The 24,811-nt window shown below is 52.6% G+C and overlaps 1 protein-coding gene and 1 pseudogene across 2 annotated transcripts in view; one reads left to right on the plus strand and one right to left on the minus strand.

Moving 5' to 3' along the window:
- The window catches only part of ST14 (ST14 transmembrane serine protease matriptase), a 42,151-nt gene extending 29,328 nt beyond the window's left edge, over positions 1-12,823 (plus strand). For both annotated transcript variants that reach the window (XM_014793746.2, XM_087433935.1), the window contains exons 12-19: positions 708-812; positions 1,172-1,282; positions 1,350-1,463; positions 1,770-1,892; positions 2,688-2,874; positions 10,884-11,158; positions 11,932-12,068; positions 12,152-12,823. In XM_014793746.2, coding sequence (XP_014649232.1) covers positions 708-812; positions 1,172-1,282; positions 1,350-1,463; positions 1,770-1,892; positions 2,688-2,874; positions 10,884-11,158; positions 11,932-12,068; positions 12,152-12,313 — 1,214 coding nt within the window. In that variant the 3' untranslated portion in view covers positions 12,314-12,823. The remainder of the gene's footprint in view (positions 1-707; positions 813-1,171; positions 1,283-1,349; positions 1,464-1,769; positions 1,893-2,687; positions 2,875-10,883; positions 11,159-11,931; positions 12,069-12,151) is intronic.
- Positions 7,623-9,017, minus strand: LOC147916727 (heat shock protein HSP 90-alpha pseudogene; annotated as a pseudogene).
- Positions 12,824-24,811: the final 11,988 nt, after the last annotated feature.

A 24,811-nucleotide genomic window follows, 5' to 3' on the forward strand; every position in this document is an offset into this window, starting at 1 on the left:
ACCTTTTGGAAGGCATTTTAACTATATGCAGGAGTCCAAATTTAAGTTAAAATCCAACCGCACAGCTCGCCGCCAGAGTCTGAGTGGGTGCGTGGACCCCGCTGATGAGTGCAGAGACAGTGACAGTGGGCCTCTCAGCTCTGTCACCTGCCTGATGACGTCGGTTGTCAGACACCTCCCGCTGTCAGAAACGTTGAAATGTGGAAACTGGCTCAGAATTAAGGAAGGCCGGTGCCGCCGTTTGACGTTGGATAGCACACAGATCTCCTCGATCTGATCTGCCGAGCCTCTGTCGGCCTGAGCTGCCTTGGGGGCCTGACACCCGGGATGTGGCTGCCCGAGGACACGGGCAGTAAAACTGACTGCACACCAGGCCGGCCTCTGCCCACTTTGCCTGGGGCCTCCCGGGGTGGGGTCATCGGGGGTCAGGAGGGCCCCCGGCCAGCCCAGGCTGTGGGTCCGTGGCCAGCCCCGCCCCGCCAGCTGCAGGAACCCCGAGCCAGAGCTTGGTGGGCAGGGACACCCCTGCCCTGGGGTGCCAGCTGCAGCCCAGCTCCTCCCTGTGTTGAGAGCTGGACTGGGAAGCGTTTTCCCTCTGGTCCTCAGGGTGGCTGTGAGGTTGGCTCCAAGGGAGGGAGGTGAGGCGAGGAGCCAGCTGTGGGAGGCGGGGTGGGGGCCATGGACGTGAGGCTTCGCTGTCCCCACAGCATGCCCGGGGAAGTTCATGTGCAACACGGGGCGCTGCATCCGGAACGAGCTGCGCTGTGACGGCTGGGCCGACTGCACCGACTACAGCGACGAGCTCAACTGCAGTGAGTTGGGGCCGTGAGGCCCGGCGTCCCCTCGCCCTGGCTGGGCCCCTGGCTCCTGCCGGCTGACCCCTATGGCAGCAAGGCCTGAGTGGGGGGGGGAGTTGTTCCCGCCACCCCGTAGGCATCGAGCCCCCTTCCCCACTCTGCTGTTTGGAAGCCCTGCTCGATGGGAACAGGCAGGGAGCTGTTGCTGCAGCGCTGGCGTCAGCGTCCCGGACGCGCTCTCCAGATGGGAGCCTGGGCCCCGGCAGCCGTGCGGTTGCCCACCTTCCCCGGGGAGACAGTGAGGAGCGAGGCCCGAGGGAGGGCTCGCATCCAGTGGAGCCTCACGGCTGACCGCTGCCTCTGGCCCCCTCCAGAGTGCAACGCCACCCACCAGTTCACGTGCAAGAACAAGTTCTGCAAGCCCCTCTTCTGGGTCTGTGACAGCGTGAATGACTGCGGGGACAACAGCGATGAGCTGGAGTGCAGTGAGTGTTGGGGGGACCACCGGGGCCTGGGCCCTGAGCCTCTGCTGAGTGTGCTGTGCTTCCACAGGTTGTCCGGCTCAGAGCTTCAAGTGTGCCAATGGGAAGTGCCTCTCACAGAGCCAGAAGTGTGACGGGAGGGACGACTGTGGGGACGGGTCTGATGAGGCCACATGTGACAGCGGTGAGACCTTTCTTCCAGGGCCTTCCTCCTAGTGGGAGCTGCACCCGAGGAAGCAGCCATGAGCACTCACCTGCAGTGTGTCCAAAGTTTAATCAACACAAAGCCCCCTGCAAGTTAAGGATGTCCATTGGGAGAGAATCTTCTGGAAGGTGGAGAACCTTTAGCAAGGCTAGAAGGACTGTGGGCATGGGTGTAGATGGGTAGGGCAAACCTGAGTGAGGGGCATAAGGTGGTTAGATCATTGGGCTTCTGGTTAAGTGACACAGAGGAACTGATTCCCTCCCCTGTGTCCTCCTCCTTGAGCAGTGAGCACTGTTACCTGCACCAAATACACCTATCGCTGCCAAAACGGGCTCTGTGTGAGCAAGGGCAACCCCGAGTGTGATGGGAAGGAGGACTGCAGTGACGGCTCAGATGAGAAGGACTGTGGTGAGTAGGGCCACCACATACGGTTGTGCAGGTTGTTCACTGTGCAAGGCACATACTGAGGCAGAGATCACTCCAGCACCTCACTCGCCTAGCTCTGCCCTGGTGAGAGTGTGTGTCTGCCTGGAGAAAAGGATAACTTTGCTGATTAGCACAAAGGAACTGCCCCATGGGCAGCTCTGGTCCTGGAGGCAAGGCCCAGGGCAGCCAGCACGTCAGTGTCTCTGTGGCAAGGCTGGTGTCCTGGCCCTTGCTCTGTAGGCCTGGCCACAGGGGAGTGCCAGCCCTGGCTTCCCTGTCCTGCTGGAGGAGAGAGGGCACAGCTTCCAGGAGCACTCGGCAGGGTTTTGCCCCCACCCCACCCATACCGTAATTTGCAGCCTCTTGGGTTAAATTTGAGCATAGCTGCAGCTGTTCTGTGATTGCATGGCACCCAGGCACTCTCCCCTCTGAGAGCTGTGACCGTCAGCATTCAACAAGGATTTCGAGGCAAACAGCACCCATGTTAAATCTAATACACCAGCAGGTGTCTGGAGGCCCCTGAATGCATTTGTGCATGAGGTGGGAGGTGGGAGAGTGAGGGTTTTGAATTTGGGAGCTGGGAGAGGGGCCAAGTGGAAGTCAGTGGGTCTCTAGGGCTCAGAGGTACTTGTAGGGGTCCCTCAGGCCACAGCCCCTCCAGCAGTGCTGGTGGCCACTGAAAGGCGCCTGGCCCCCAGGCTCTGGCTGGACCTGGTGCGGGCCCGGGGCTGGGCCCCACGCTGACTCACCACCCTTTGGGCCCTCTGCCCCTCCCAGACTGTGGGCTGCGGCCGTTCACCAGGCAGTCTCGGGTCGTTGGCGGCACGGATGCAGACGAAGGTGAGTGGCCCTGGCAGGTGAGCCTCCACGTGCTGGGCCAGGGCCACGTGTGCGGGGCTTCACTCATCTCTCCCAACTGGATGGTGTCTGCCGCCCACTGCTACGTCGACGACCGAGGATTCAGGTGGGCCACTGGGGGGAAGCAGGGAGGCCCCCTCATAGGCCCGAAACGATGCCCTCCTCTGCGTTTTCTGGGGTTGGAAAGCCCCCTTTGTCTGTAAGTCACGGCAGGGGAGGATGGCACTGAGGCAGGACCAGGACTAGGAGGATGGCAGACACCCCAGGATGAGGCTTAATAACAGTAATAATAAAAACGATCATTTATTAGGTGCTGCCTCTCTGTCAAGCAGCACCCATGCGCCTCTCCTAACAACCCATTAGGCAAGTCTGATTATGTCCCCATTTTACAGAAACGGAGGTTCAGAGAGGTAAGGACATTTGCTTCAGGTTGCACAGCTATTAAGTGGCGGAGCCAGACTTGAACCCCGTTGTGTGGATTCCTAGGCTGTGCAGTTCGTCTCTGCACCCGGGGCCTCCCTGGGATGGGTTAAGACGAGCCTCACATTCACACTCCGGCTCTGGCTTGCTGGGTGACCTTGGGCAGTTCATTCATGCTTCCCAGGTCTCAGGTTCTTTGGTGATCATGGTGACACTGAGTTCTTATCCTTAGAGTGGTGAGAATTAAATATGACAATGCGCCTGAGACGCTGAGCCCTGTGCCTGGGGCACAGTCGCTGCTCAGCACATCATGGCCTCAGGTCCGTGGGCACTCGAGCCTGGCCCAGGGAAGGTCGCCAAGAAAGGGTTGTGCTGGCCTCTCAAGACCGTGTGGGCAGAGGATTAGCAGGAACAAGTGGCCCAACCCGGGGCTGGGGCTATTTGTGTCTCAGGTGCAGCCTACCCAGGCCCTCTGGCCATTGGCTGCGGGAGGGAGTCTAAGGGGACGCCGTGCTCCTGGAGAAGCGGGTACAGGGGAGTGGACCTTCCAGGGGATTCCCACTCTCAGGGCCTTCCTGCTGGTCAGCGCATGCCCTTCTGCCGCAGGCAGCTCCGTGAGAAGGTGACCCAGGCTGCCCTGACCTTTTGCAGGGAGGAGAGCACCACTGTGGACTCTCAGGAGAGACAGCCTGGGCCCTGAGGGGGCCTGAGGCACAGGTGCTGGGCGTGGTCTGCCAGGTGCACGTAGGCCTGAGTGATGGAGATGATGGCAGAGGCCTGGAGGCAGCAGGGTCAGTGTGACTGTCCTGGGGCTGAGACCATCCTCCCTCTCCTCATTTTGTCACACTCCGCTCCACCCTGGGCAGAAATCATTTTCTCTCTTTTTGGGCTGATGGGAGCTTACTTAATAATTTTTAAAAATAACCTTTTTATTTTGGAATAGAGACAAATTGCAAAGATAGTGCAGAATTCCTGCAGCCCCTCACTCCGTTTCCCTGACGTTTACGGGGTGCGTTTGTCGATGCTGTGAAACTCTCCCTGTCTGATGCTCTTCACTCCCCTCCAGGCGCTCCTGGCCCTGCCCCGACGTTTGCACTAATGTCCTCTCTGCTCCAGGAGCCGGTCCAGGTTCCTGCTCTGCCTTCGCTTGTCCTGTCTCCCCAGTCTCCTCTGGTTTGAGACAGTTTCAATTTCAGTCTTGTCTTTGTTTGTTTTTTCGTGACCGTGGCGGTCTGGAGGCCAGGTATCCTGTGGAATGCCCCCATCTGGGTTTGTCTGGTGCTGTTCTCACGATTAGACTGGGGTCGTGAGTGTGGAGAGAATAGCACATCGTATCATCAGGTGAACGATATCAACATGACTGATTGCTGGCGATAGTCTTCATCATTTGCTGAAGATGGTGTTTGCCAGTTTCTCCGCTAGAAAGTGTTTCTCCCTTTCTAGACTCTGTTCTTTGATATGAGTCAGTTTGGAATTCTTTTATTCTTTTTATTTATTTAATCGTCTATTTATATTTGTCGGGACTCGTGCATGTTTATACTTTGGGTTGTAACCCAAAGCCATGGTGTTGACTTTATGGCTCAGATTGTTCCAGATTTGACCATTGGAAGCTGTCTGAGGTGGGCCCCTGTGTCCCTTTGACATGCCCCCATTCTTTTGTGTTTGTGAGCCACTCCCTTGCTTTCTGGCACTACCAGGTGCTCGAGGCTCGTGTGGCCCAGCCCTAGAATTAGCCACTTCCCCGAGGAGCCCTTGTAGTGGGAATTGGTATTTAGAAACCAAGATCTGGAAGCTGGGTGTCCTCATTGTTATCACAGTCCTACTGTGTCTAGGCCCTGTTGGCAGACCGAGCCGGGACATAGGTGTATGTGTCCTTCCGGAAAACCCACCCCCGTGCCCTCCTGTACTCCCTCCACTTCCCTCGCTTCATCGCTTCATTTCTCATTTCCTTTTCCTTCATCTTCTCTTGATCACCAGTCTTACTTCTGCCGATTAGTACTTTCAACACCCATTGTTATTATGAGCGCTGGAGAGACCAAAATGAACAGGGCCTGTGTACGGGTTACCTAATACAGCGCGTGGAGTTTAGGATCCTGCCTGCGGGCTGGGGGTGACTGTCCGGAACGCCTTTATGAGCAGGGGCATCTGATCTGAGTGTTGAAACGTGAGAGTGTCTGTCAACGGACAGGTGACTCAGAACCTTCCAGACCAAGGGAGGGCCGTGAGCAGAGGCAGGCGGGGGTGAGGTGTGCAAGGGGCTGGGGTGCAGTCACTTTGGACACGTTGCTGAGGCAACAAGCGCTCACAGGGTGCCAGCAAGAGGTGGTAGAATGTGGTGGTTAAAAGCATAGGCTGCCTGCACTCAGGTCGTGGTGCATGACTTATTAGCTGTGTGATCTTGGGCAAGTTACTTAATCTCTCTGTGCCTGAGCTTAAAATGGGCAGCCCTACCTTGAAGGGCTGTTTGGGGATAAAATGACTTACCATGTCAGCACTTGGAAGAGTGCTTGGCACACCGTTGGCTCCATCTGTTGGCTGCTCCGACGCCCTCCTCAATGCCATGGCAGCACTGGGGGTCTTGGTGGCTGTGCCGTCACCGCTGGTCTCTCAGTTACTGGCAGGCCTGGAAAACTTACACAACTAGAGATTAAGTCTGCACATGTAACTGAGCACTGTCCTAGATGAAGTCTGCGCATGTAACTGAGCACTGTCCTAGATGAGTCACGTGGGCTCTAGAGAGACTGCTGTGGTGGGCTTAATAGGGAAGGGCCTCTATGGAGCTGGGAGCTGGGTGAACGGGGCCTGGCTGCGGGGCTGGAAAGCCTGGGGCGTGGGGCTGATACCAGCACAGGGGGGACAATAGGATGTCTGTGTCAGGTGATGGGATCATGGAGAGATGGAGCCAGAGGGGGCGAGGGTGGTTCTCCTCTCGCCCCATCCCATGCCGTCCCCCCAGCCGCAGGTCCTTGCCTCCTAAGTACCGCGGGAGCATCTCCGCTCTTTCCCGCTCACTGTGCCTGCCCTGGCTCTCCCTGCTGAAGTGGCACAGCCCCCTCTGCCTGACGCCCCTGCTCCCTTCCCAGCACTCGGGTCTGTATTCCACAGTGCCCGACTGCTCTGTCCAAAGAGCTGATCTGATCCTGTCGGCCCCTTGCTTACATGCTTGCCAGAGCTTGCAGGATGAAGTAGAAACGCCTTAGCATGAGCAGCCGGCCCCAGCATCTGGCCCTGCCCAGCTGTCCAACCTCAGTCTCCTGTCCTGCCTTCACACCTTCCAGATATTCAGTTTGGGGGCTTCTTAAATGCCCCCTTTACTCTCTGTGAATATGCTGCCTTCTCCCCGGCCTGCAGGCTTTTAGCAGATCCTCGTTGGTCTTCAGGGCCTGGTTTGTGACTTGTTTCCTCTCCCCGCTCACCGCCTCCCCCCGTGCTCTTCCAGGGCATTCTACCCGCTCCTCTGCAGAACACTTGTCACGTTCTGCTGTCATTGGTGCTTTTCATGGCTCTCTCCCCAAGGACACTGTGAACTTGAAGATTGAGTCTGGGGCAATTCCTGGAACATCATAGATGCCCAATAATTATTGAATAAATGAATAGATGGATGGATGAATACGTGGTTGGATATGAGGATGATTGGGAAAAAAGAGTTGGACAGGGTAAGGCAGAATTAATGGCAGATATAGAATGCCTGGTGGTGGAGGTGCGGCCTGTTCTGATAGGTCTTGGGTATTGTTCTAGGCTGTTAAATAAGACAAAAAGGATCTCACAAAAGCTGTTTTTAGGAAGTTATTATCTGGCAGCAATGGATTAGAGTGAAGAGAGGAAAAATGACCAGTTTGGAGGCTAGTGCTTCAGGCTGGGTGTGACAACAAGAACGAAGAGGAGGGGTGGGTCCTGGGTCCGCGGAGGGCGGGTGACCACAGTGGGGGAGAGACAGGCGAGGAGTCCAAGGTCCAGGGCTGGGGGTGAGAGGCGGCGCCGTGGCCACGCATGTCATGACTAACCCTTCAGTGGCCTCTTGACTTTCCTGAGAGGTTAGAGGAAATGAAGCAGGTCTTTGTGCTTTTTAATATCATGCACATTTCTTATTTTAAAGATATATTTTCCCAATTTTTTATTTTGAAAAAATTTCAAACCTATAAAAAAGTTGCAAGTATAGTGAAAGAAAAAAAGATTACAATGAACACCCTCATACCCTTTATCTACTTTCATTAATTGTTGCATTTTACCACATTTGTTTTATTTCTCTCATTTCACACACACACACACACACACAAACACACACACATGCACGTTTTGTTTTAATAAATATTTTTCTTTTAAACACCAAAGTAGGGCCAGCCCCGTGGCTTAGTGGTTGAGTGCACGCGCTCCGCTGCTGGCGGCCTGGGTTCGGATCCCGGGCGTGCACCGACGCACCGATTCTCTGGCCATGCTGAGGCCACGTCCCACATACAGCAACTGGAAGGATGTGCAGCTATGACATACAACTATCTACTGGGGCTTTGGGGGGAAAATAAATAAATAAATAAAATCTTAAACACCAAAGTATCTCAGAACACTTCAGTGACAAAGATTTGCTTTACTAAGAAATCCTCTTGGTAGCTAAACACGTTAGACCACAGAGTTAACATTAGGTTACATACACCTTACAACACGTTACTTCTATCTGTTAAAATAAGCCAGGGTGGGAGGCTGGACCTGTGGCATAGTGGTTAAGTTCAGCATTCTCCGCTTTGTTGTTCATGGGTTTGGATCCTGGGTGCAGACCTTCACCACTCATCAAGCCATGCTGTGGTGGGAACCCATATATCTCCATATAAAGTGGAGATATAGCTCTATACCTCCGTATAAAGTGGAGGAAGATTGGCACAGATGTTAGTTCAGGGCGAATCTTCCTCAGCAGAAAAAAAAAAACAAGCCAGTGTGAACTTAGAAAAGAATAACCAGCTCTGCTTTAGTGCCTAAATTCTCACAGTATCACACTTAGAAGTAGAAAGAAATCTTATTTTCCCCTTAAGTAGTTATTATCATGCCACACGGATTTTTTTAAATGTTAACAAAAATAAAGGAAAAAATCCTTGAAAATATGTTATCAGAGGGAATGAAGATACAGTATCGACCATGTGTACAAGTCATCCTTCAGGCACAACTTAGCCTACTTCTTCTACGCGTGACGTGTCGTCATCTCCTTCTCCATCTCTAGTTACAGCAGCATTGCTGTCATCAGCAGTGGGGTCACCTTCATCAATGCCAAGACCAAGTTAGGTCATCGTGTCGATCCTGTTAGCGTGTGTCTGGGCATCTTCGGGACTGGAGCCGGAAGACAGGAGTGCAGTTTCGTAGAGCAGGATGACCAGATCCTTCACAGACTTGTCCTTCTTGTCAGCCTCTGCCTTTTGCCTTAAGGTCTTGATGATGGAACACCCAGGGTTCATCTCCAGGTGCTTCTTTGCTGCCATGTAACCCATTGCTGATTCTCAGGGCTTGAGCCTTTATGGTTCTTTGATGTCTGCTGTCCAGCCATATGTGCTTGTGACAGTGAAGCTTGCAGATGTCACCAATCCATTTGACGTGACCACCTTTTTGACTTTTTCTCCAAGATGTCTTTCATGATTTTGCAGAGGTTTTCAAATTTTGTTTTTTTCTCTTCTTCGTCTTCTGGAAGTTCCAAGCCCTCTGTGGTGACTGCCACTAAAGTCTTCACCTCAAATTCCTTCAGTTGTTGGACTCATCCATAGGCTCGATCACATAGGTCACATCTCAGCTGTGTTTCCCAAGACGTTCACGTGTATTTTTCTGAACCGTTTCCAAGTTAGGTGCAGCCATCATGACACTTCTTCCCTAGGTACATCAGCCTGTATCTCCCAAGAACAAGGAACTTCTCCCACGTAACCACAATACAGTTACCATGTCCAGAAATGATAGCATGGATATGGTCCTGTTAGCTCACATACTGTCCAGAGTTCAGAAGTCCACCAGTTTTCCCAATATTGTTCTTTATATCTTTCTTTTTTTTTTTAAATCTAGGATCCAGTTAAGGGTCATGCTTTGTATTTAGTCATTCATTTTCGTTAGTCTCTTTAAAATCTAACCTTTTATTTTCGGTCTTTCATGGCATTACATTTTTGAAAAGTCTAGGCCAGTTATTTTGCAGAATGTCTCTCAATTGGGATTTTTCTGATTGTTTTTTCATGATTAGAGTTAGCTTCAGCATTGCTTGTCAGGAAAGGCTACATGGTGACGTTGTGTCCTTCTCAGGAAGCACGTGACAGCCCATCAGTGGGGATGATTGGGAGGAAAGTCTGATTACTTGGTTGAAGTGGTGTCCACAGGTCACTCCATTATAAAGGTACTTTCCCCCCTTAGTTATAAATAAGTAATCTTGGATGATGTGAATCTGTGTGAATATCTTGTTCCCCACCATCTTTTACCTGGTGGTTTTAGCATCCATCAATGATTCTTGCACATATTGGTTATTTTGCTATGGTAGGTGCAAAAGGTGATTTCTTATTATATCATTTTTTCTGTATTTATTGGCTGGTGTTTTTCTGTAAAGAATGGCTTTCCTTGTTTCATAAATTTTTTTGAAATTATTTTTTAGACTCAGGATGGACATGGATTCCCCTCCCCCTTTCATATTATTCATCGTGTATAGTACAGTTATGCGCCGCATAACAACGTTTTGGTCAACGACAGACCGCAGATACTATGGTGGTCCCATAATATTAGTACCATATAGCCTAGGTGTGTAGTAGGCTATATCATCTAGGTTTGTGTAAATACACTCTGTGATGGTCGCACAACAATGAAATTGCCTAAGGACTCATTTTTCAGAACTTCTGCCTGTCGCTGAGCGATGTGTGACTGTGATTTAATCCCATTGTTGATTTTGCTGTTCAGATTATCCTGATCTGGCTCGGAAGGCCTTGTTGTGCTGGCTCCATCGTTGCTTGAGCACTCGCTCTCCTCTGGTAAAACAAAATGGTATGGGTTCGTTTTCTGCTTTACTTGCTCCAGACCTGAAAGGAACCATTTCTCCAAGGAGCCTTGGCTCCTGTCATTTGCAAAGCATATTTAGAAACCAAGTTCTGGGTGCTTGGGGGCCATCATTGCTGTTGGGCCACTCTTCTGAGAAATCACGAGCTTTCACTGCTACCTCTGGTTGCACTCCAGCCGCACAGGTCCTTCCTCTCCTCCCTCCACCCCACAGCTCTGTCTCCCTCTCCTGCACGGAACGTGGCTCCCAGCCTCAGTGTCTCATCCTTATTTGTCCAGTCCTCCAATGCACACAGGACAGTTTCAGAAGTGCTACATCTCTCCTGCTACCAGCAGCAAACCTAGTAGATAAAGTCCAGTCTGTTCTTTGATTCATTTGGTGCTTAGAATACATACCACTGTGTTAGAAAAGCATTCGGATTGATTTCTGGGTTATTTCTTCTGTGCAAGATCAGATTAATAAGATATATATTTTGGTAATCAGATAAAAATGTATTAAAAGAGGGAAACAAAGAGGTAGAGGGTGTGAGTGCTGTGCAGGAGGCACTCAGTAGTTTCCAGTTGAGGGTCGAGGCCAAGCCGGAGCCACCTCCCCTCCCCTCCCTGCCTCTGCAGCCGGCAGGTGGCTCTGCAGGTGGCTCTGCCTCGATGAGCGCTCAGCTCGCTCCGCTCAGGGCTGCTCTCCTGCCCCTCCAGGTACTCCGACCACACCCTGTGGACCGCCTACCTGGGCCTGCACGACCAGAGCAAGCGCAGCGCCCCCGGGGTGCAGGAGCGCCGGCTCAAGCGCATCATCTCCCACCCTGCCTTCAACGACTTCACCTTCGACTACGACCTCGCACTGCTGGAGCTGCAGCAGCCCGCAGAGTACAGCAGCAGCGTGCGGCCCATCTGCCTTCCGGCCGCCTCCCATGCCTTCCCTGCCGGCAAGGCCATCTGGGTCACCGGCTGGGGCCACACCCAGGAGGGAGGTGAGCTGGGCTGGCCTGCAGCGCAGCGGGAGCGTGGCCCCACCTCCCGGTGCCTGGCAGGATGAGGCCGTCCAGGAGGGAATGGAGGCTTCTAGTGAAAGCGAGGGGTTTGGAGGCCAGGCTCTGGATGGAAGGCCCAGCTGTGCCGCTTGACTCTGAGTAAACTCTCTGAGCCTGTTCCTTCCTCTGTAAAGGGAGGGTAAAAACACCTTCCCAAGTGGCACTTAGTGAACGTGAGAACATCGTGGGGAAACTCGGTGACGAGGAAGGCTGGTCGAGCTGCGCCGGCGTCAGGCCCGTCGTGGGAGCCGGGCCTCCTCTGGCCTCCTGCCTCCATCTGAAGGCCTTTCGGTGGAAAATGTTGTATTGAAACAATCAGTTATAATATTAACAGAGCACACTGCTGAAAATTTGCAGTCTATAGAGAGGAAAAAGAAAACCTGACTCACAGCTCTGCTGCCTGAGCAGAACCGCTGCGGGCGTTTGTGGTGCTTCCTCTCAGTCCGTCCGTGGTGTATGTGCCATCTTGTTTCACCTCCCGGATGTGCAGCCTGCCACCTAATTACTCTGTAGGCTACACGACGCGATGTCCCGGCGAGGAGACGTGTCATCAGTCACTTAACCATTTGTCACCAAAGGCATCTGGGTTGTTTCCAGAGTTTGCTAGTGAAGTTACTCCCGTGGGAACATCTTGAGTGGAGCTTTTCCCCGCGTGGCATTGCTCCCCTAGGAGCCTGGTGGCCGGGGTCAGCCTGTCCTGCCCTCTCCCCCAGGCACCGGGGCGCTGATCCTGCAGAAGGGCGAGATCCGGGTCATCAACCAGACGACCTGCGAGAGCCTGCTGCCGCAGCAGATCTCACCGCGCATGATGTGCGTGGGCTACCTCAGCGGGGGCGTGGATGCCTGCCAGGTGGGCCCTCTGCGGGGGGCCGGGCGGGGCGGGGCGGGGGAGCTGGGCAGGGCGCTCACGCAGAAGGGCTTGTCTCCCCTCAGGGCGATTCCGGGGGCCCCCTGTCCAGCGTGGAGGCAGACGGGCGGATCTTCCAAGCCGGCGTGGTGAGCTGGGGTGACGGCTGCGCCCAGAGGAACAAGCCAGGCGTGTACACCAGGCTTCCTGTCTTTCGGGACTGGATTAAAGAGCAGACGGGGGTATAGATGCAAGGGCCATCCACCAGCCACCCTAACATGCACACCAGTGGGCTGAGGACAGGGTCGCTAACTGCACGTCTGCCTCGGGCCCCCCAGAACCCAGACTGAACTGAATCCCCAGGACTCTGGAGATGGAGATTGGCCTGGAGAGCCTGTCACCTCCCTCAGCCTCCAAAGCGGTTTGGGAGATGGGAGGGCAGGCCACTGGCAGTGCCGTGAGGCCAGAGCCGCTGCCCTCCACCCCAAGCCTGGCCGCAGCTCTTCCCCGGAGACCTGCTTCCTCCTCCTCTTGGATGCAGGAGCCGCTTTGGTGTTGCTCTCGGACCCCTGGGTGGGGCTGGTGGGGGCCCTGTGGGCTCCTAGAGTCACACTTTTCAGGACCAGAAGGACCCTGGAGGACAGGTGGGGCTAAGATTTGAATGATTTTGCCAGCTCCCAGGGTGGGGTTCAGTGTGTGTCTTTGTGTGTATGAGTAAAACACCGTTTCTTTTTAGGTAAATTTCTTTTCTTACTGGAGTTGATAAGCTCTCCTTCCTCCTTCTTCCTAGCCCCAGTTGCAAGAAACTGGGTTTAAATTCCCCTCAGCAGAGACCCTGGAGTCAGGCTAAGAGTGGGGGACACAGTACCCTGCAGCCTTCTCCAGGCCAACCGGGGGCTGTATTTCTGCTCTTACCTGTAGCTTTCGAGACCAGGGCCTGGTGCCCTGATAGGAGGGGTGGGGAGGGGCTGCGGCAGCTGCCCAGCCTGGGCGCCTCAGGAGTAGGGAGGGGCTTTGTCCCTGGAATAAAGAAAGTGGGACTTTCTCTTGGGGGGGAGGTGGTCCCATGGGTACTGGATGTGTGTATGTGTGTGTGTGCTTGCGCACTCAGATTTGAGGGTGTGCGTGAACTCCTGGCTGTCCAGCGTGGGCTGAGTGGATGGGTCCTGAGGCCTGGGAGGAGTGGTGCCGCCTTGCTTAAGGGCTCTCACATCTGCAGTACCGTTTTCCTTTGATTTTTACTTATTTATTTAAAACATTCTCTTTCTCCTTGCTTGGGATGACCCAGAGGGACAGTGTCAAGGTTCTGGGGAGGCATAGGGAGCTCTCGAAGGGGTATTGAGGGGCTTCTGTATGCCAGGGCACTGTGTGAGCTGGAGCCGGGGGAGAGGAGTGGACCTAGGAAGAGAAATCAGATGGCCAGTGTCGTCAGGGAAGACGAGGTAGTAATTGCCCATCGCTGTATCTCCAGCTCAAGACCTGGCTCTTAGCAGATGCTAATACACATTTATTGATAAATGGTCTTTGCCCTCCATGAATTTTGGAAACCAAAGAGAGGAAGATACAGTCTGATTGGAGCAATCTGAGCAGACTTCTTTGAGGAGGTGAGCTGTGTCTTTCATTTTAACCTGAGTGTTTTACTCTCTTGAGAGAGGGGGAAGTTTCGTCTTGACACCTGCGCTGGATTTCCCTCCCAGGGAGGGGAAGGGGGTCTGTTTTGACCACGGTGTGGGAGGCGGAGAAGGTGCTGCCAGGAGGCATGTGCAGATGGGGCCGTGTTGCACATGGCTGACGTTGAGGGAGAGTGTCGCCTGTGGTCTGCTTCCTCAGTCCCGCGTCCCTCAGGCAGCTAGGCCTCAGCCCAGGTGTGGATGTGGTTGCCCACACAGTGGGGTGCAGGGAGGCTGGCCTGGCCCGGGCCTGCCCACAGCACCCTCATTCTCCTGCCGTGGCCTGACATCGTCTTGAAAACTCCCTCCCCAGGTCAACGCAGGCAGGGCCATCAGAAGACTTCGCTGTGAAAGGGTCTTTGGCCCGCTAAGTCACAGAGTCTCTCTCCAGCCCCTGTTCCCGTTTACTGGTTCTCAGACTCGCTGTTCTCCACCTGGGATTCGGCTTAAACATGTGGATGGTTAGTCCTTCGGGGTCACCTGCCCTCTCCAGGGGTCTCAGTGGTATGTCTGTGGGGACTGGGATTAACATCTAGGACAGTGTGGCCCCTGGGCCAGCGACATCAGCAGCACCTGGGAAGCCTCTGAGGAGCAGCTTCTCACACTTCACCCACAGCCCCTGCGTCAGAAACTCCGGGGAAGGCGGGGGGTGGTGCAGCAGTCTGCGCTTGCACCAGTCTTGCAGGCGATTCTAATGTACTGGAAGTTTGGGAGCCACTGTTGCTGCAGTGTGTGCACAAGCTGACAGCACCAGCCTCCCCGCGGGCCCCGCAGGCGCCCAGAGCCCTGGTGTGCAGGCGGGGCCTGCAGTCCTGGCGGGGGCCTGCGAGCCTCATGCATTGGATGCCTGGAAACGCAACGAAGTGCCAGTGCCTTTAAAACGATTGTGGCGCCAAATCCAGTGTTACCTCTTAAAGGAGAGAACAGGCTAAGAATCGTTAACTAGCGGGGGCTCTAGCTCGCCACCCTGAGGCTCGGCGCTGACAGCGCTAATGAAGACAGAGGCGCTGGCACAGTCTGAGTTGACAGTGGGAGTGACACCCAGCCTGTGTCCACTCCTCCCTGCTGAGGACAGCAGCACAGGCCTGCAGTGGTGGCACAGGCACAGCCACTGCCCTGGCTCCCCCAGCTGCTGGCATGCCTTTCCTTCACCCAGGGGACGGCTGGTGGGGGGCTAATGACCAAAATGGTTTTGCATGTATTTGCATTTTCAGTTCAAGATCTCCAGCTCCAAGTGTGTGACAGGAAATTCAGTTTAATGAGTGCAGGATGCTGTGGGTGTAGCCCAGTCCACAGTGCAGGGCATCAGATGAGCAATGCGTTCCATTCATGGAGTTGCACCCTGGAGTAAAGGAGCTGAGTGCAAGGTGGTACCCCTCATCCCACCCCAGAAGCTGCTCAGGGCTGTCACCTGGGCAGTCGCACAGGGTCCTGCTCAGAAGGGCCCTGCACTTGGTTTCGTGCTCTGTGTTGCCTTCTTTAAATTCTTTTTTTTCTCCTTTATTTTCTAGGTAATATTGGTTTGTAACATTATATAAATTTCAGGTGTACATCATTAAGTTCTTAATAATTTTTTAACAAGAGGCCCTGCATTTTCATTTCGTACTGGGCCCCACAAATTATGTAGCTAGTCCTGTAGCCTTTTGTGCATGGCCATTCTTGGGCATCACAGGTAGTTATGGGGTGTGAACTGGGTGGGGAGCAGGGGCTGAGGAGGCTCTGAGGTGGGTGGAGCGAGGCGTGGAGTCTGCCTGCAGGTGGAATGCCAACCCCCTAGCTGCTGCCCTGTTGTGTGGGCTCTGGGGGTCTGCAGGCCTCTTCAGCAAACCTGGTGAGGGGGACCCTATGATCCTCTGCAGCTGTGGGACCCCACTGCAACTCAGGTGTAGCTGAGGTCTGCAGAGTGAGAGGAGGAGGTGGCAGGGCGAGGCTGAGGGGGTGGGATTCCTGTTCACACCAGCGCCCATATCCCGTGCACCGCAACTCCAGGCTTCCAGGGGAAGGGCCCAGTGCTCTAGGTTGGGTCCCCCTACTGCTCAATGAAACACCCTGGGGTCTTTTCCTGACTGACTAGCCTTGTTTCTTTAGCTTTGTTTCTGTTCTGTTGTTTCTGTTGCTAGGATCTCAAAACGATCTATATCTTTTTAGTCCCCCCAAACTACCTTCTATGTCATTTGTTTTAGCCACCAATCAGAAATATTTAAATTAAAGTTTAGTGAATGTTTAATCCTATTGCGTGGACAGGGAGTCGAACCCAGACTAGATTCTGCAGAAGTAACAGTGAAATTTGGATTAGTTAGGATGGACTTTATAGACAAGGCAAGAGCCCAGTTTGGAAGTCTCCAGAGACCCAGAGCCAGAGAACCCGAAGGGCTGGGAGGCAAGTTGTTCAACCACTGTGGGGCGTCACAGGATTTCCCTTCCAGACTGCCAGCCATGTGGTGGTGATGCTGCCCTCTCACAGGGGGGAGGGGCTGCGCACTGCCTTCTGGGTGTGGGCTGTGGGTAGGGTGGTGAGCTGGGATGGAGAAGAAGCCCAGTTCCAACCGTTCTCGGGAGGCTGGCTTCTGCTGCTTTTCAGCCACTTGTTGTGCAGTAAAACTGGTGCCCTCTCTCAGGGTGGGCATGCCAGATGCCCCAGCACGAAGCCCGTCCTGGTCAGTCCTTCGGCGCCTTTAGTGCCCCCCACCCCCCAGCCTCCAGTCTGCAGTCAGGACCTGCTGGCCCTCAGACACTGGGGCCGGGAGGACACACATCCCCAGGTCAGGGTCAAAAGATGGCTTTTGAGGTTGAAGAGAACAGAGAGGTGACCTGTGGGCAGGAGGTGGGTGTGATCTCTGAGTGTAGCAAGTGTGAAACGTCATCCCATTAAACACAGTTGGCAGACAGCTGCAGCACACAGGCATGTGTGTTCTTACACACACCTGCACAGACAGACACTGGGGTGGGGGAGCGGGGGGGGGGTGTGTTTTAGGGATGACTCCTGGTCCTGGGCATAAACTGATGGGAACATGCCACAGGAACATGACCTGGCTGTTACCCAGGGCACCTCTCCCTCCCCAGGGGACCTGAGGTACCTACAGAGTCTAATTCAGGGAGACTCAACCCTTTGTGATGAAATGATGCTTTTCCAGGCTTGGAATCATGGGTGTGTGGGGGGGTGTGTTTTGCATACCTGCAACCAAATGTAAGGGAAATTGGACCTTTAAGCCAGTGGTTCTCAGACAGTTGAATTTCTTGGAGCTGTGAAATTATAAGAGAACGTGGGTCCAACATATCTAACATTTAATGAAGACACCTCCCAAGTGTTCTAAGTGCTTTACATGTCTTATTTTATTTCAACCCCTCAGCAGCTCTATGGTCATTGCCATTTACAGAGAGAAAACCGAGGCACCAAGAGTTGATGCAACTGCCCAAGGTCCCACATTTAGGAATACCGGATCTAGGATTCGAGTGCTGGTCGTCTGGCTCCAGAGCCAGCACTCTTCGGCACTGTCCCACCCTACACTATTATTCATATACCATCGTCTCAGAGAGAAAGGAACTGTAACACGTAGAATGAAGGTGAGCCAGGTTCTTAGAAAACGTGTGGACCAGCGTTTGGGAGCTGTTCTCTAAGCACGGGTCCCACTTTCTTTTGGGACTTCTGAGAAACCTTCTGGCCACAAGACCTTCCTGCCATGAGACCCATCATCCAGGCTGTGGGGGTGCCCTAGGCTGGTAACGCACTTGTCTTCCATCTGCTTTGCCAGCCTGGGTGGAATGTCTGCTCATTGAGCCCCTGACCTGAGGTGCACCCGGCCAGAGGGAGGGTGATTTCCATGAGGCCATCTCAGTTTGCCTAGCGAGGATGGTTGGTTGATGGAGGGGCAGGAGGAGAAGAGCGTTTGTTGGGAGGAGGTGGGGATAACCACTATCTCAGGTCAGGTCCCTGGGCTGGGATTCCTGAGGGTGACAATCAGGAAGGGAGTTTAGAAAGCCACCAAATAAGACAGAGAATGATGAGACCAAACTCCAAAGCAGGAGTGTGAATATTGATACCTGCCTTATATTTGGGGATTACCTAGAAGATGGTTCACACTGTTCTTCCACAAGATGACAGACAGGTATTGACAACAGGGAGGGAAGGTGTTGGAGAGGTTTTGAGCAGGTGGCCATTTCCTCTGGGCCTATGGGTGGCACAGGCTCCCAGAATCCAGCTGGCGGCCTTGGGGGCCTGGCCTGGTCTCTTCTGGGATGAGCCCTTCTGAGCTCGGGGCAGAGACGGAGAGGGGGGGAGCTGCACCGCATGTCAGGAAGAGCAGGAGTGAGCAGGACCTGGGCGAGGGCTGAACATAAAGGGGAAGCCTGTGTCTGTCTTTATGTTCGGGCTGTTCCCTGCCCCCCTAAGAGAGAACAGCTTTGATTCTCAGGTCAGTGCTGGCGTGTCGCACAGATTGCTTTTGTGGTCTGATATGCCTACGTATTTTGAAGAAATCCTAACTGTTAGGATTTCACTTAGTTTATTACTCTTTTCCTGGTTGCCTCCTTTTTTCTCGTGGGGTGTATCCTCCCAGGTTCTGTCACCCCGTGTCTGCAGCTTGGAGACCGTGTGTTTATTCTGTGCTTTCCCCGCACCTCCAATTGTTTCCTAAAGGGCACTGTCCAGACTTGTTCCAGGCGGAGGTGGAATCAATCCCATTGTCTGTCTGTTCCATTGTCTCAGAATCTTCCAGCGAGAGGGATGTGTGTATTTTCCTGGGATGTAAACCTAACTTTCCCTTCGCCTTGGCTCTCTGCTCTCTCTCCACCGCCCGCTTCCTTCACCTGGGAGGTTATCAGAGTTTCCCTTGCCCACACCCCTGTGATCAGGATAACTCGGTCTCTGCCAGACCTCTCCTCTGGAACTTCATATGGACTTGCTTAACTCGAAAAGGAAATTCTTCCATTCTGAGCCTGTGTGCTTTTTCCAAAGAGCCACAAGGACATGGGGTGTGTGTAGGGAGGGGCCGGGGAGAGGGAGGCTGGGGGACACCAGGTCCAGTAGAGAAGGGTAGAGAAGCCTCTCTCAGTCTCGCTCTCCTTCATCTCCACGCAGAAGTACGTTCGGAGAACAGTTCCCTAAATAAATCGGGCATCGGATACCTCTTTGAATTTCATAATCTAAGTACTGTCCAAATACCTAATCGGCCAGGAAAAATGTATACAAACAGACTAGAAAAAATTAAAGTGTATGTTTGAAACATATATGACTGTTGCAAAAAATGGTAACAAGCTTATATATTATAAGCCAGAGAAAAAGATGAGGAAAGAAGTCATTCGTTAATTCAACAAGCTTTTGTGTCATCTGTGTCATTTGTGATTGGGGAAAAGGGCGGTTGATATAAGATGTGGGGCTGCGATGCAGATGTAGGCTGATGTAAGATGTAGGCTCCTCAGGCCCTGGCCTAGGCGGACACTTAGGAAGCGGGTCCTGAGCATATCCAGGGCCCGGCGGAGTAGGCGTGAGGTCAGGGTCTGGCTACCTGGCTTGGCCCGTGCAGGGGAAAGGTGCCTATGCCTGGAGCCTTTTCAGGTTCTGCCGCACTTTTCCATGATCCTCCAATTGCTCAGTGGGAAGTATTTCCTGGGATAACAAGTGCCTGAGGGACCCTTTTAGAACTAGAAAGAATACCACCATCAGCATAGTTGGAGAGAACCTGAAAGGTCATGTAAGCCAGCCCATAGGCGAAGACTCTGCATCCCCTCCTTCATGGTGTGAGAGCACAGACAGGCTCCTGGTGACGAGGACCTCGCTGCACCTCCACGCATCTACGTACACCCGCCCTGCTGAGTGGTGTTACAGTTACCTTGACATCTGTGTCTCTCCTGCTGGATGTCTGCACTGGATGGGATCTGCCAGATCATCTGCTCCAGTAATTAAAAGAAGTGTCAGTAACAACCAGCAGCATGTGCTAATGCCTTATTTACATCATCTCATTGTATCTTCATCAATTTTATCATTCCCATTTACATGAGAGAAGCTGAGGCCCGAGATGGTGCTGTGTTTCGCTCAGGGTTCCTCAGTAAGAGAAGAGGGAAGATGCAAACCCAGCTGCTGGGCTCCAAAGCCTGTGCAGCTGGTCCTGTACTGACTTCTGGGAGCAAGGTGCTCTCCACCTGAAGCTTTGAGGTGCTGGATCCAGGACCTCTCTTGCCAGGTAATAAACTCACTGGCTTAGTGGAAATGGCCATGTGTGGAAAAGGCCAAAAGGAACTTGGATGAGCTGGGCTCTGAAATGGCTCCTTCAGCATTTCAAAACCTTTCCCAGTCCCATTTCCTTGGCCACCCCCAGCAGCCCCTGGGCATTTCCCTCTCTTGGGGGCCAAACCATCTGCTTCCTCTTATTCCTCTGCCCTGGGCCAGTGTGGAGTGGAGGGAGAAAATGTTTCCTTGAGGTCTTGGCTGTGGGCAGCAGAACAATGTGTTCTGACTTGTGATTGAGAAGGATCAAGCTCTGCCCCTCGTCTTTCTCCCCTGAGCCATTCATTTCTGCTGAATGCTGTTTGGCCTTGGGAGAAGCTTAAGCAAAGGGAACAGGCCAAAAGTGTTGGGGGTACCGCAGCCTGGAGCGCTGACTGGAAGAGGAGGATTGATAACCATTCTGTTGGGACCATGGAGCGTGTACTGGGTCCTGATGACCCCAAGGAAACCCCCGTTGCTCAGATTTTCCAGTCTCAAAGAAGACCCACAAATTGAGCCTGTGTGGGGCACAGAAATACTTCTGGGTCACCACTGACAAAGATTTTCACTGGGACCAGGGAGAAGGCAGCAACCAGAGCTGAAAAGACAATTCTATTTTGTTCTAGTTTCAACGGCTTTTGAAAAATAAATGAATGGTTAACAGTTTGAACTGTTTCCTTGGTATTTATTTTAGACAAAAGCCTTTTAATTTGGTTTAAAAAAATATTTTGTAAGTTTGGGTTAAGAGCAAAGAAAGATGATTTTGAGTCCTTGCCCTGGGGCTCATGCTAGGTGAGAGCAGTAGGGGGCGCTCACACACTGTTTCATCAGTCCCATGGCTCAGTCCAGAAGGAAGTTTTGGGCAGCTCACTTCTCTCCACAACCCCCTCCTATCCAATTTATGGGGGGTCTTGGCGAAGCATAGCTGTAGAGCCCCTGTGTTCCCATGTGGGGCAACACCAGGTCTGGCCGCATTGTGAAGGCGGCTTGCCAGTGGCTGTGCTGCCTTACCTCTTCCTAACCCTCACCCCAAGGTGTGAATACCCTAGGCAATGGCAGGTTGCCAGTTGTTTTCGGCACACCATGGGAGAACTCGCTGTACTGTGGAGAAGCTGGCAGGCACTTTTAAGTCCCACAAGTATTTCCTGAGCTCCTGAACCGGATGGCCGATCTCGGTACGTGGAGTAGGCCACATTTACGTGACCGTGGAGTGTGTTAAGGGTTGGAATCATGCAGGAGTCCTTGGCAGATTCCTAGGCTGGAGCAGGTTTATGGGGGGCCAAGGGAATGTGGGATCATGGTCACTGCCATTGGGAACTGAGCATTTTTTCTCTCTTCTTAGGGGTTTAGAGGGCCCCGAGAAGCGCTTCACATCACCTTTTCCAGAGCTGGGATTCCGTCCCGTTTATTGTCTCTGGAAACATTTTGCATCTCTAAGGCCTCTTCTCCAAGGTTAAATCGTGTTCGCCCCATTAGGCTTTCTTCACCGCTGCGAGGTTCTAGCTTTTCAGTCACGTTCACATTGAGTATGAGGGAGGCTGATGAACAGCTGGCCTTCTCCACGAACAGCTCAGCATTAGGTGTCTCTTCGTTATTGAGAGGGAGCATGACATAGGTAGGAAGTGTGTTGAGGCTTATATTATATTTGTTGTTTTTTTAATTAACTGTAACCTGATAGACTGCCATTACTCTGGACCCGTCTCCAGTGTGTACACTCACCCCTCGTTTATCCACTCGAAGGATACAGACTGACTTCTTACTATGTGCTGGGCCTGTCCTAGGCACTAGGGGTACAGTGATGATCCCAAACAACTCAGGAGGAAAGCCAGGGTTGGCAGGGGGCGGGGCGGGTGGCACAACTCACTCACATGCCGGACTCCGAGTTTCCTGACTACACACAGTGCTCTCCCGGCCCGGGCCGTCTACCACGGGAGGGAAGAAAAGAACCTTAAAAAGGCAGGGAGCACAACTGTTGCATAAGAACTTCACCAATGCCCAGCTACTAAAAGATGAGTATTGGCTCTGGAAAACAAGTCTATTTGTTACCACACGTACCTGTCATCTGAGATCAATGTTCTCTTAGACTGAGTCTGAACTACAGTCAGCCTTGACTTCCCCAGACACTTTGATTCTCCTTAGGATCAGTGAACCTCTTCTACTTTGTACTTACTCATGGGACTGCATTATAGATAACTTCTGGGAAGTGAGAACCAAACTTTCCTGTCTACACTGAAAGCAGGTTATACAACTTCTTAGATGGCCTCTTGGAATGATGTGTGGGGAGAAGCGGGGAGGAGGCCCACGTGCCAAGGCTTAGGAACTCAGGTGCTGAGCGTTGTGCTGTTGGCTGGGCCCAGGTGAGGCATCTGGTTCTCATTTGAGACTGGGGGTTGCCGGGCAAGACTGAGCTGCTCGGTTTTTCCTTTGCTCTTGGCTTTGCTCATCCCTCCACCCTGACTCCCAACCTACACTTCATGGTGAGAGAGGACCTGGAAAGTCCACTGATGCACATAAAAGCTGGGATAAACCAATGACTGCGAGTGAAAGGGTCCCGGTGGGAAGGGTATCAGCAAATTGGGAAAAAACCTTCCACAGCTGGTGCCTGTAAATAGAGGCAAATACGGGGCTAGAATTTTTGTTTGGCTCTGGAATGGTGCTTGCTGCTGACAGCAAGGAGTGTGAGAAGGGGAGTGTCAGGCTCAGCTGGGAGCACCCTCATTTTCACTGAACAGGAAAGGGCTTTTGGTCCCATGTGCTTCAGCTGTGGACGCTCCGGGCCCCACAGCCCCACGAGAGAGGGTCTGGGACAGTCCTGGGAAGTGGGTACTTGGGCAGGCATGACCAATGGTTACAGTAGCACTCCAATGACATGGGGAAGAGTGGAGCTATAAATGTACCCTCTAATTGAAATAGGCCCTCCTTTCATCAGTTATTCCTGCTTGTCATTGAGAGAAGTTATATATATACATATATGCGTGCGTGTGTGTGTGTGTGTGTCTGTATGTTCTGGGGCACTTACAATATGCAAGGCAAAATTAGAACTAAGTTTTCCCTGAAGCTGATCTGTGCCAGTCTCTTTCTCCTAGGACCATATGGAAATCCCTGCCATGTCTGACAGTAGATTTGAATTCTCATGGGTATCACACATTGGTACGTGGGAGGCCTGGGATGCTGTGGACCCCAGCTCTGGATAGAAATTATGCACAAATGTACCTGGCACATCTTGGGGACCGTTGGATGAGTCAGTGCTTCGTTTTTCCATGTACACACACATTTCCCCATTTAAATCTCACCCTTTTCATAGGCCTTCCTTGCTGCACCTCTTTAAAAGGCACATCATACAATATTCCAGGGCAGTTATACATATCTCCTCACCTGTCAGGAAGTTCTTGGGGGAAGAGAAGTTGTCTTACAGAAACCACTTCGTGTTTCCTGGGCGACTGCAGAGTACCTGCTCACAGAGGTCACCTGCCTGTGCATGCACTTCTAGGCTTTGTCTATCTGGAGCATATGTGGTCAGTCCCCCGTGTAGAAAAGGAGGTGTCCGGGCATTTGACACAGGCAGAGATCTTTAAATGGCATCTTAAATTCATATAGAAGCTGAAAATGAGAATGAGCTCAGCTATATAAAAAATGTCAAACCTACGACTGCTGCCAGTGCCTGGCCCTTAAGCTGTTTCTAACTCAGAGCAACCTGCTCCTTGGCCTGTGTTGGGTAAATAGACTTCCTCTGAGTTTGTCCAGGAAAAGACAGATATTACACCTGGAAACAAACCTCCTCCATGCTCAGTTTCTCTGTTTCCCTTTTTTTTTTCCACAGGGAAATATTTGCCCTGAGTTAATATCTGTTGCCAGTCTTCCTCTCTCTCTCTTTTTCCCCCCTCCCCAAAGCCCCAGTACAGGGTTATATAGTCTAGTTCTAAGTCTTTCTAATTCTTCTATGTGAGCCGCTGCCACAGCATGGCTACTGACAGGCGCATGGTATGGTTCCACACCCGGGAACCAAATCTGGGCCACCAAAGCAGAGCACACTGAACTTGAACCATTAGGCCATCAGGGATGGCTCATCTCTGTTTCACTTTTAAATCTCTCTGGCATTGCCTGTTCTGCTTTGTCTTCTTCCCACAGAGACCTCAAAACAAAATACTTCTGGGTGGGGGTCCTGGCTCCTGACTGTTGAACACGCCAGGCAGGCATAGCCTCCTCAGGGCCCTTGCACTTGCTGTGCCCTCTGTGGACAGCACTCTTCTCACCTCCTTTGGACCTTTGTCATTCTCTCACTTTTTGGCCATCCTACCTACAATCACTCATCTGCCCACTAACACTCTATTTATCTTGCTTATTGTTGGTCATACCCCTGCCCTAATTAGGACATGAGAAATGTCTTTGGAATTTTCAACCCCACCAATCTGGTTTAGTAGAAGCTCAGTTCTGCTAGAAAGGGCCACCCAGCTAAATAGTTTCATTTGCATGACTATTCCTAGGGGAAAAAACTCTCTCCTCAGCCTAAATCTGAGCTCAACTTTGAAACCCGGCTCAGAACTTTGGCTAATTCTTACCCTATTTTCTGTAGAACACAGAATTCCCCCTCAAAAACAAAGGGAGGTTGCCTAAGAATCTTGACGAGGTCAAACAAGTAGTACCCCTAGGCCTTGGAATAGAGCAGATGGCACCCACTGTTCAGAGATGAGCCGTGGTCTTCAGATCACATGCCCGCCTCTCACCAAGTCCCCTCCCCCACCCCCACACAGGCCCCTCCTCTGTCCCCACTCCCGTTACCTGCTTTTGGGCTCTTCCCTGAACTATTGAAGTAATTCCTGAGTGATCTAAGTCTGTATGCCTTCCCTCTCATCTACTTTATGCTTGTTCTTAAT

Source organism: Ceratotherium simum, chromosome 7 (assembly GCF_057802395.1).
Source record: "Ceratotherium simum simum isolate JZ-2026a chromosome 7, ASM5780239v1, whole genome shotgun sequence".
Lineage (NCBI taxonomy): Eukaryota > Metazoa > Chordata > Mammalia > Perissodactyla > Rhinocerotidae > Ceratotherium > Ceratotherium simum.